This window comes from Epinephelus moara, chromosome 18, assembly GCF_006386435.1.
Source record: "Epinephelus moara isolate mb chromosome 18, YSFRI_EMoa_1.0, whole genome shotgun sequence".
Taxonomy (NCBI): domain Eukaryota; kingdom Metazoa; phylum Chordata; class Actinopteri; order Perciformes; family Serranidae; genus Epinephelus; species Epinephelus moara.
The window spans coordinates 33,196,553-33,208,421 of record NC_065523.1 but is presented as its reverse complement, the minus strand read 5'-3'; the positions used below and the strand labels follow the sequence as shown (position 1 = coordinate 33,208,421).

Here is an 11,869-nt window from a genome sequence, read left to right as displayed (position 1 = left end):
TTTAGTAAGTTTTCCAACTTTTGCCAAGAGGGAACTTTAGATATTGGTCCCTAGATTATGTTCACCCAGTTTCATGCAGATCGCTCAAACTTCCTAGGAAGAGATCCATTTGAAGTGTTTTTCAAAAAATTCAAAATGGCGGAAAATCTATATAAGCGGAAGTTATGGGTTCTTGAGGCAAATGTGTTCCTCATGAGGAGAGCCCCTCATGAGGAACCCCCTTTGGCCAACTGATGTAATATTGCTTCATTGGCATCCTCCCATGACCCTCTACCACTGTGCCAAATTTCACATGGATTGACCAAGTCAGTGAGGAGAAAAATCTGGAACAGACACACAGACAGAGTTTTCGTCATTATATAGTAATAAGATGTGTCTTCACACGTCTGTTGGAGAGGAGTGTGTCAATAGTGATGGCTATATGTGTGAAATAATTTAAAAAACACACAAGGTGGCAATAACACACCGTAACAATGTTAGTGATTAAACTACAAGAAGAATGATCATAACTCAGTTTTCCTTCTTGTGTGAAATGATGTTACTGACACCTAGTGGCTGAATAATGGAAATGGTCAGCTACAGATAAGCCAGACACCAGCAGACACACCTTTCTCATTCATGTCATTATCATAGATGTTAAAAATGATCAGAAATGTTTAAGATATGGCAGACTTTCTTTATACCGAGGATACATGCTGTGCACAAGTTGCAACTGGTGCGGCAGTGGCTCAGTCCATAGAGACTTGAGTTGGGAACCGGAGGGTTGCAGCTCAAGTCCCTCTCTGGACTAAATATGGAGCGTTGACTGATAGCTGGGGAGGTGCCAGCTCACCTCTTGGGCACTGCTGAAGCGCCCTTGGGGAAGGCACCGAACCCCCAACTACTTGGGACGCCTGTCCATGGGCAGCACCCTCACTCTGACATCTCTCCATTTAATATGCATATATACGTAACTGGGTCAATTATACAGCAGTAATATGTTTCAGTTGGATGTTTGATGTTCAGTTTCTGTACCCCTATGTTCACCCTTGGGTGTACCTCACCTTTAAAGGGGTGTCTCCCACTGTGCCTCTCCCCTTTTACTGTTGTGCTCCGTGGGAGAGGGGCTCGAGTTATTTGGTCTTAGTTGACGGAGGATTTTGTTTTTACATTCTTGCTGTCTTGCTTGCCTCCAAAGATATCTGGGCCTCTTCATATCATATATGTGTATTTGTGTGTAGGACCGTGCGCAGCAGGAGTGGTGGGGAACAAGATGCCTCGCTACTGCCTTTTTGGAGATACAGTCAACACTGCGTCACGCATGGAGTCCACGGGCCTGCGTAAGAGATGACACACACACCATACAGTATTTTAACCAAGTTACATGATTGATTCTGATCTTAAGAGACTCTTGTGATTCTTTCTCATGTCGTCTGTTCAGCTCTGAGAATCCACGTCAGCCGGTCCACCATCAACATCCTACAGAGGACAGACTGCAAGTTTGAGTATGAACAAAGAGGAGAGACGTACCTGAAGGTTAGCCGGGTTTGCTTTGGCTTTTTATGTTCTCATCTATCCTGGGATTTACATCAAATGTGAGCCATACAAACTGTCTTTACTACTCTTATTTCCTGTGTGTGTGTGTGTGTGTGTGTGTGTGTGTGTGTGCGTCCATGTGTACCTGACCGACAGGGTAAAGGCAAAGAGATGACATACTGGTTAACAGGAGTGACTGGGGGGAACTACAACCTGCCGACACCTCCGACAGCGTGAGTTAAACACAATGTCAGCTACATATTCTCCAAACACTAAAAAACACAGTTTATTGATATGTATGCACAGATTAATGTATAATGTGATGATGATTATTACCCACCCTAATGTATGAGTTGAGAAATTGTAGAAGCCTATTCCCACATTTCATCCATAATCTAAAATAATCCTCTCATCACTGACTCAGGGAGAACTTCCAGCGGCTCCAGCAGGACCTGGCCGAGATGATCGTATCCAGTCTAGAGAGCCGTGGAGTCGGAAGCGAGAGCTTTAAAATGAGGAAGACCCTGTCCACCAAAGTGCGCCGGAGGGAGACCAACAGCAGCCTGCAGGGGGAGAACCAGCCAGAGTACTTCCACCTGGCTGTCACTGACAACCCAAGCACCTACCTGTGATGAGAGGAGCTTTACCACCAAGAGGACATTGTAGAAAAGTGTCAGATTTTACCTGCCTGAGTCAGCACTGCTGGGTTTCTGTAAGTGACAGTGGAGCAGCGGTGGAACAAGCAGGCGTGTTTAAAGTGAGACTTTATTTGTTAATGTAATGATAAACGTGCCCGCCATAGGGTCTCAGTTCTCTCTTTGCTCTTTGACACTTTTTCACTTCAACACCGCATTAGATGAACAGTTTATCAGTCTGTTTTTGATAAAGGAATACTTCACCCCCAAATGATCACTGAGATGCCACTCACTCACCCCGTGTTAGGTTGAATCTGGGAAAAATGCTTCCACGGTGAACGAAGAATCCAAAAACTGAGGATATTCTCGCTGACTTGGAAAAATCAACAGCAACAGCATCCGTTCACAAACTCTTACACAACTTGTGCAGTATAAACCAAGTCTCATTTATCTGATGTACGTAGCTGTCCATTAAATCTAGAGTAGAAGGGACACTCCTTTGAGGACAGCATGTGCACGTCTTGGCCAGAGAAGACAGATGGTTTGAAAGAGGCGTGAAAGAAGACATCTACGTTAAATTGGAACGACCATCGTTAAACAGAGGAGGTGGCCTACGACACCACTTATCATCCACCTTCAATGCAGTCTTGGGATCCTTCCCCAGACGACTTTTCACCCTTTCACACCTGGACCCATCTGACGCTAACGACACACATGATGGTCGGGTGGGTCAACGACACACATGTGACCTTAACGACTCTGTAAGTGTCCCCCCCCACACAGAGTCCATTAGAGCTGAAGAAGCCTCTTGGTTGAGAGGTGAAGCGTCTTCAAGGAACTCAAGCAAGTCCAGTTGCCTCCGATCTAGCATTTAAGGTAATGGGAATATGTTAGTGCAAACATTTCAACCTGTAAGTTGTCTGACTGAAATACTAATGTCTCTGCAAAAGTACATGTGTTTGTGACGTAGCAAGCATACGACTGGATAAATGAGACTTGGATTATACTGTTTGAGTTGTGGAAGAGTTTCTAACCAATGTTTTGCTGTTGATAAATGTGTACCCCTATGACTTCAATTCATCTTTGGATTCTTCGTTCACCGAGAAAAGCAAAGCTTTTTTCCTGAATTCAGCGTAACACAGGGTGATGAATTGACATATGAATGCTCATTTGGGAGTGAAGCATTACTTTAAACCAGTGGTTCCCAACTGATCCAACCACAGGGTCCAGATTTCTCTTTAGTCATTCGTTCGAGGTCCACACAGTTTAATATATTTGACGTCACACTTGTGTTTGATCATGTTGTGGAGCTAGTTTGCTGTCTCTGTCAAGGAGATGTCCGTTATTCACTCACTCTACAGCAGGAAATGGCACTTCAAAATAAAAGCTCTGTGCTGGAAATTCACTGCACTTAAAAATAAAGTGTGGTTTTACAAACTTTCAGAGCTCACTTGCAGTCCATTCAGAATGAACCTGCGACCCACCAGTTGGGAACCACTGCTTTAAAATGAAAAATCCACCCTCAGGTACTGATTGAATATCAATTAAGATGTTTGTTTTAGTAACAAATAGTAAAAGTGGCCTAAAGATGAGTAAATCTGCCAGTGTATGTTTTGATACTGTCACTAGGGGGCGCCAAAGTGACATTTTCCCATGAAATAATGGCTATAAATTGTACCTGGAAATGTGTTAGGAGGACTTTTCTTATTTCTGTTTTGTAACACATAACCTTCCTGCCCTGTGGACAGTGATAAGTCACACATAGCTATCATCACACCTACATGGGTCTTAGTGTGACTCCTCCTTTGAGATCTATTTAAAAACAACACAATCCTAATGCTGATACTGAGTGTACTCTTCTTGACTGTACTTTGAACAGGTCTCCGTTTAGGTTTAGATGTTGCCTGCAGGAAGCTCACTGATTGAGAAAGTTTGACATAATTATTTACCGTGTAAATAGCCTTTTCTGCTGCAGAGACAGTGACACTATATCCAAGCAGTTCTTGTCGTAATATAGCGGAGATCTGAGAATATTTCTCTTTCACAACACAACAATGCTACCTTTGTTTTCAGAACATCAGAAATGTTTCTGTGATGATTTTGGTTTTGTGTTTTATTAAAATATAGCATAAGATTCAGAGCAGTTTGTTTGTTTTGTCTTTTAACAACACTTTGCAGCAAAGTACACAACACCATAAACAGTCTTACACGGTATTATTGGACACCAATCTACATCGTGACACTTGTATTCATCAAGCAAGGCAGTGAGATAAAACAACAGCAGTAGAAAATTGTTTTAAAAAACATGTTGGAAGGATATCCACACACACACACACAGCCCTACACAGTTTTAGTCGTAACTAACGCGGTGCCACCCAGCTCTGTGGCAGGAAGTGGGATGCGGTGTTCCCTCATTGTGCTGCACGCAGGCGGCCCTCTGCCCCCCTCTGTCCCAGCATGCTTTGCGGGGTCCCTGCATGCAGTGAAGCCCTCCTCCCACTTTGAGCCTGTCTGGGCCCCCAGGTGCAGGTGAGGGCAGGGTGAAGGGGCCCATGCTGCTCCCAGCAACATCTCAGCCTGGCCGTTTCTCTCTGGAGGCGGCAGGTGGATTTTGGCAGGTGGCTCTGTTTTCTGAAGAGGCTCCTGACGCCGTTCTGCGTCCTCTGCAACACAAACAAGCGAAACATGAGTGTGTCACTGAATATCTAGTTTGAGTTCAATATATTGTGTGACAGGAGCTCCTTGAACAAACGTTTGTATGACTGAAGTGGAGCTCTCTTTACATATCAAGAGAGCCACTCAGTCTGCCGTGGCAGGGAGTCATCAGTCATGGAAAACCTGGAAGAATCAGCAAAATCCTTCAAAGTTTTGGAGGAGTTAGGGAATTTTGTTGTGTGTACCAAAACTAATTGTTATAGTAATCTTCCATGTGATGTAACACAACTGCAAATGTATTTTCTGTATGTAGCTCTAATATGCGGCGATGTGAGACATTTTGTTGACCATCTCGTATGTTTCTTCATTTTCTCCCCACGTCACGTCTCCCTGCATGTACGCCAGCTGGCTGAAATTCATTTGATTCAAGAGAAAAATAATGTCGTGACAGTGTGATTTATAATGTAGGGTCATGAATCCTAAAGTTTCCATACCTATGCTATGCTTCACAAGGACTTTTAAATTGTCTTGAAAAGTCTGAAAGTCTTGAAACTTGTGGAGTCCAGGGACCCTGCAAGGGTTCAGGGGGGTCCATAAACGTTTTCATGTTCATGAAATTATCATGGTCACGATCATCTTTTTCGCACAAAAGCCTTCATAGTTCAACTTTTAAATCTAATATAGTTCATAGATTAGATTCTAATCTAACAAATCTATGACTATTCTCTTCCCAGCTGGCCCAGACCGACCTTCAACATTGAAATATGGCTACAGATCACAGTGTAAAAGTGAACCACCACATCACTGCTGATCGCCACACAAGACAATGAATATAAAGGGAAACTTTGCTGATATTGAACCAGCTGTGTGGCATCGCAGTGTGTATTTATTCATACATTTATAGAACACTAATTCCTCCTCTTAGTCGACTTCTGTCTAAAACACCTTTTCACCATTTTAGGATGAGCATCAGACTCCTGCGTTACATCATGTGTGAAACAATGATGTGTTTCACAGCAGCTAAGTGGGCAAAGCTGAATGTCCCCACTCTGCTAATCTAGTTTTTGACATTCCTGGCTGTCCCATGGATAAAGGTCTATTGACAGACAATTTACTCAGTGAGGACAAAACCATGCTGTTGATAAAGTGAATCTTGTTCCTCCTCAGTCCTGAGATTTAGTTTTATTTAACGGGGTTAAGACTTCCATTCCAGGAGATTAAAGTTATGGTCATGATTACATTGGTATATTTATCACATAAAGCAGAAAAGCTCGGGCAGATAAAGGCTTTCATCTGCACAAGGGCCACTCAGAGAAGCCGCTGTGCATAAAGGCATGCTGATCACATGACTGTCAGGGTTATTTTTAAATTCAAGATTTAATCAGCATGTTCAGATATCTTGCGTTAAAGATACAAGATGATGCCTTCCTGTCCACCAGGCCACACTTTTACGTAGAGCCGTTATACAACAGAGTGCACGCAATCCTGCTGCTGGTGCCTCTCTGTGTGTCTTTCTGTCAGTTTAAGTGTTTATAAGGTTGTGTGAGACCTCATTTGTCCTGCCTAACCAAAGGATGTGTGTTGAAACCAGAATAGCTGGTAAGAAAGCGGGGCTGACCCATGGGACGTCTGAGAAGAAGAGAACAGAAACTGTGGAGTTTCTACTGTGATGAACGTCACACTTCATCACCTGCCTGCAGCCCTACTTCCTCCGCACCACTCTCAGATGCCTGCTCTACATGTCAGATCCTCACCTTGCAGTAAGAGAAATGGCTGCCACTGGTTGAAGACTTAAAAAACGACATGGTGTCCTGATGTAAAAGAAGTCACGGAAATAAGATTTAACCCAAAACCTGAAGGATCAGCTGTTATCTCTGCAGTTTATATCTCTGGCTCTTTAGCGATACACTCTGATGAGACTATGTATTATATTTCAGCAGCTGCTTCTATGAGGAGAGTTTAATCTGTTTAGGTGTTTAAACTTCTATAATGACACTGATATTTTCAAAATAAAGTCACAGATAGTTGATTTTTACACGCAATATTTCAAAATGTATCTATTCAATGCAAAAATGCTTCAATTTCTTCAGCGTTTTCCCAGAAACCTCACTCTGACGCTTCTGAAAGAGCATTTAAAGGTCCAGTGTGTAGGGTTTAGGAGGATATATAGGGGGTATAATCACCTGGAAATAAGTCTGTTTTCATTACCTTACAATGAGCCGTTTATATCTACATAGGGAGCGTGTCCCCTATGGTGTACTGCCATGTTTCTACTGTAGCCAAGGACGGACAAACCAAACACAGTGTCCACCAGGGGCGATTGCTCTGAGACAACAAGGGAGGCTGAACTTCCCCTAAAATTTCATAGAAGAAATGGTCAAATATGCACTGTTGAATTTACATTAAAATAAGACTTTACATTGCATTAAACGTGTGCTAGGATGCGTTTCACATCACGACTATGATGTTCAAACGTCAGGTTTTTATCACCAGTTTTCAAACGCGACCTCCCTGTCATACAGTCTCATGTCAGTGTGGTGGACGCGGAGCCTCCAAGCATTCCTATGAGACAGCGCTGAGCAGGTTTTTTTCATGCAGCAAAGCGAGACGGTCATTGGATGAATGCGACAACATCGTCACTTCCAGGGAGGCTCAGCTTCCCTGGGACCTAATGGAGCGGTAGGCGGGAGAGGACGCTCGGTGTATGCATGATGATTGGAGGAATTGTCTAAAAGGCTGAACCCCTTTGTGATTGACAGTGCTTTGGAAATACACACCGGCATCGTCGCATTTCGAGCTCAGTCCCAATGTGGAACTGCTTCATTCAGCGTTTTGCTAGATTAAATCAGTGGTTCCCAACTGGTGGGTCATGGTTTATTTTCAAATGCTGTTTCCTGCTGTAGACTGAGTGGCTAACTGACTAGTCTGGGGCAAGGTACCGGAACCAGGGCGAGTGAGACAGGATCCGGAATTTGATGGATGCGCTTTTCCGTCAAAATAAAAGCACCAAGTTAATAAAAATGTGGTGAAACTTTTAATTTAAAGAATATAACTTACAAGAAAAGCCCCAAGCCATTAAGTTAATCGATTTTCTTACACCCCTCATCACCCCAAATCGATGGTGCGCCAGAATTTAAAGTTTTACTTTGGTGAACACTTTTACTTTGGTGAATTTGGTGAATTCTGCATCCACTCTCTAGACCGGAACCAGAATCCAGACAAAATTCAGAGTGAATAAAAAACGCAAACTAGCTTGACGACATGTTCAAATGCAGGTATGATGTTGAATATATTATAACTGACCCACTGCTTCATATGGTGCGCACAATACTAAGCAACATTTGACAAGGATTCATGGGTAACAGATAGCCTAACATCAGTGTTGTGTACTGTATATTAATTTATTATTATTTTTTCTTACAAATAGGCTTGCTATAAAATATATTTGCTCATAATGTGTTAGAGTCATGTTAATGTGTTTAATTGTTGAAAAAAATGCAGTGACTCTGAGGACCTTCTAAGGCTTGCAGACCTCCTGTTGAAGACCCATGATTTCAACAATTATTCAACCTCTCCAGAAAAGTCAAGACTAACAGAATGCTGAAGCTTAACAGTCAGCTGCTAAGCATCCTGGGATATGTAGGCCTTTATGTGAACCTTGATCAAATCAAATAAATCATTTAAACCCTCAGTGTCCTTACCTGAGGTGCTGATGTGGCGGGTCTGTCGCTTGTATATGGCAAACCACAGAACCAGAGCCAAGATGGACCCCACTGTGGCCAGCACCACAAAGATCCACAGAGCCAGACTCAGCAGCATCACTGAGTCGGCCTCAGGTGACCGACTCAGTGATGCTGGGGGTGGGGTCTTGGCTGTAAATTGGACCACATCAGCCAGGGGCGGCTCTAAGGGGAAAACAGATGGATGAAGTACCTGAACAGAAAAATAGTTCACATTCTCAACAGCTGTAAACACCACGTTATAAAGGACATGAGCACAAACTGGGGTTTATTAGCATCAATTGTTTAGTTTCTCACTTGGCAATAAAAATAATACCTAAAATGTTTATTTAAGACCAGCAGATCTTATCTTAAAGCAGGAGCGCTGTGCCTCCATCTTCAACTGATAGATAATGTAGTTTTTTAACTGCAGCTGTGCACAGATGTAGTCACCTGAATGCTTTACATTACAGAGGAGAAAAAGCAACTCATCTGTGAAGTTTAAGATGGCCACAAGGGTTCAAGTCAACATCAGAAAGTCAAACTAGGTCCAAATCCAAGACTGCCTCAGAGAGGTTTTCAAACATCTGCGCTCAGGAGGAAGGCAGGAGGAGGATTTTTTAGAAGAAAAAAGATGAGTAAGTTCGGTGAGACTCACCTGATGGTGGATCAGGTTCAGGTCTGGTTTCCCTCACGCTTGGGAAACACATATTGAGCAGGCTGTCCCACTTTTGGTGAGGACCACAGTCCCTGCCCATGGCTGAAGCAATGTGGAGACCTGCTGCTGTGTTACCCTCGGCTAAACCTGTGCTTGTGACACGAACCGAAAAAACAGTGTAGCTGAAAACAGATCTGTGAGGCACAGAGGAGGGACGTGACGGGAGGATTTATGAGATGAATGCAGAGTGTCTAACAGACGTTTCAGTTCCTTCATTTCATAGGAAAGGGTGAATCACTACATGTGTCCCCTGGGGCAGAAAGGCAGAGAGAACTTAATGCGTTTCTGTTTCAAAAACAAAGAGGTCCTGGGAGGTCACGTGACCTGCCGACAAGATGGCTCGCCAACTTTAATCCAACTTCCTCATACTTGTAATTCAGCAACCAGTCACTGTGAACGGTTAAACCTCCTTTCTATCATGGGGGATGGTTTCAGAGGCAAAACGGTTCCAGAACCCACGAAAGACGAAGAGAATTTTGAGTCACTTAACCCTTTCATGCATGAATTACTATGACCCCAGTCAATATTTTTTTTCTTGAGTGTTTTATTCCTCTTTAGGCATGAAAAATTAAATTATGAAGTTCATTTTTACATGTCCACTGTTTAAGTTTTCAACTGAAGAAATACAAACCAGTTTAAAAAATTATAAATAATCACGTGAAACTATAAAAAAAGTGTTTTTAATGCTGCTAATGTTAAATTAGTGTGTTCACATATTCTAACATGTTCATATACTGTTCAATGCCATGCAAAGGCTCTGACTCCTCAGCATCTCCCCTCTCTCTTTCTACTAATGGATGAAAGGCTTACCTGGAAGCCACACATTAAACGTGTGCAGTCATAAACAAAGCAAAACAGATCCTGGATTGAAGTCCTTTCACACTCTCTACTGTTGTCTAGTCTTGCCATATTTACACTATTGTGCTGAGGTGTGGGGAAACTGCTATAAAACTTCACTACAGTCACTAAGCGCAAGTTTAGCCAGCTGAATGAGGACAAGACAGAAGTCTTACTCTTTGGCCCCCCACATCATACTACTGCTAACGCCCAGAACCTCAACCCCTTCTCCACCTATATCACACCGCATTCAAAGAACCTGGGTGTTTAATTTGAGAGTAACTTAAGTTTTAACAGGCATGTAAATTCAGTTGTCAGGTCCAGTTTCTTTCAGCTCAGAACCATTTCAAAGATCAGGCACTTCCTATCACCCTCTGACCAAGAAAGAGTTCATGCATTCATATCATGAATGCATGGTCTCGCCCCTTCATATATCTCAGAACTTCTCACCCCTTACACCACCACCAGAACCCTCAGATCCTCAGACCGTGGTGTGTTGGCTGTGCCATGTTAACAGAAAACAAAGGTGGGGGACCAGGCCTTGTCTGTTGCAGCCCCTCGGCTCTGGAACAGCCTGCCAGAAGCCATTAGAAGGTCTGACTCTGTTGAGGCTTTTAAGAAGCACCTTAAGACCCATTTTTACTCTTTGGCTTTTAATAGCGTTTAATCTGTTTTTATTTTCATCTGATCACCCTGGGTTTTAATAACTTTTATTTCTATTCTTTGATGAATTGATGTTGGTCTGTATTTTACATGTCTTTATGCCTATGTGTATATGACATGTTGCCTGTGAAGCACTTTGGTGCAAATGCTCTTTGCTTTTTAAGGTGCTATATAAATGAAATAAACCTGAAACTTGAAACTAATCACTCTCCAAAAGAGAGCAATAAGGACCATGCATAAGGTCGGCTATTTGGAACACACTTGTAGGAGCCACTTAATCTCATGTATAGTTTGCTTAATATAAATAATATGGTTGCACTGTTTAAATGTAAATTGTTGATGTGTATGTGTATTTGTGGTGTTGGTCCCTAGAGGGCAACACGTCCCTACCTGCACAGGAAGTCTCAGGATGTCATAATCTGAGGGGTGAATACAACTTTAAAATACTAAGCATACGCACAGCTATGAAAAGTTTCTGTGTATTGATTACTGGTGTGAAAGTATGGAACAGTGTGAGTGAGGAAATGAAGCAATGTCCAAGTACATTGATTTAAATTAGTTTAAATCAATGTACAAAAATATGGTTTTCACAAGGTACAGTGGTGGAGTGAACAGAGAGGCGTAGTATTGTATTATTAAGAATATTATTAATAATGGTATTATAAAACTACTAATAGTAAAAATATTGTTGATAATATAATGTATTAAGTATCTCTAATATATTGGTATAGATAATCGATAATATAGAAAATATACTGGTTTAGATAATATGGTATTGTATGATATGGTCTTCTATATATATAGTATGATGAGTATGATATAGTATTGTATATTTTATTATGGTATGTTGTTTTGTATGATACATTGTATAATGTTGGTTGTGTGTATGGTGTTATATATACATATATTGTGTTGTTGAAATTATATATTCAAAGTTGTGGAATAACTATTTATTCAGGATTAATAATGAATTAAAGTTATTTTATTATTAATACAAACTCCTGATAGCACCTCATCCAACTTGGTGAGCCCCTCACACCCATCCCCCACTCCTCACACCTCCTCTGGCTCCCATGCTACCTGCCCTCCTCTCACTTTGGACTCCAACTCTCCCCCTCCTCAACCTG

At 42.1% G+C, this 11,869-nt stretch overlaps 2 protein-coding genes across 2 annotated transcripts in view; one reads left to right on the top strand and one right to left on the bottom strand.

Moving 5' to 3' along the window:
* gucy2ca (guanylate cyclase 2Ca) overlaps positions 1-4,124 on the top strand; it is a 26,680-nt gene extending 22,556 nt beyond the window's left edge. Inside the window, exons 24-27 of the mRNA XM_050070096.1 lie at positions 1,221-1,319; positions 1,421-1,515; positions 1,672-1,748; positions 1,940-4,124. Coding sequence (XP_049926053.1) covers positions 1,221-1,319; positions 1,421-1,515; positions 1,672-1,748; positions 1,940-2,147 — 479 coding nt within the window. The 3' untranslated portion in view covers positions 2,148-4,124. The remainder of the gene's footprint in view (positions 1-1,220; positions 1,320-1,420; positions 1,516-1,671; positions 1,749-1,939) is intronic.
* Positions 4,125-4,248: 124 nt separating this feature from the next.
* LOC126406004 (uncharacterized) lies at positions 4,249-9,408 on the bottom strand. The gene is made up of 3 exons (XM_050070097.1): positions 9,183-9,408; positions 8,507-8,710; positions 4,249-4,813 (listed from the first exon to the last, which is right to left on the bottom strand). Exons 1-3 carry the CDS (start codon positions 9,280-9,282, stop codon positions 4,491-4,493), a joined length of 627 nt encoding a protein of 208 aa, XP_049926054.1. The 5' UTR covers positions 9,283-9,408; the 3' UTR covers positions 4,249-4,490.
* Between the last annotated feature and the right edge of the window lie 2,461 nt (positions 9,409-11,869).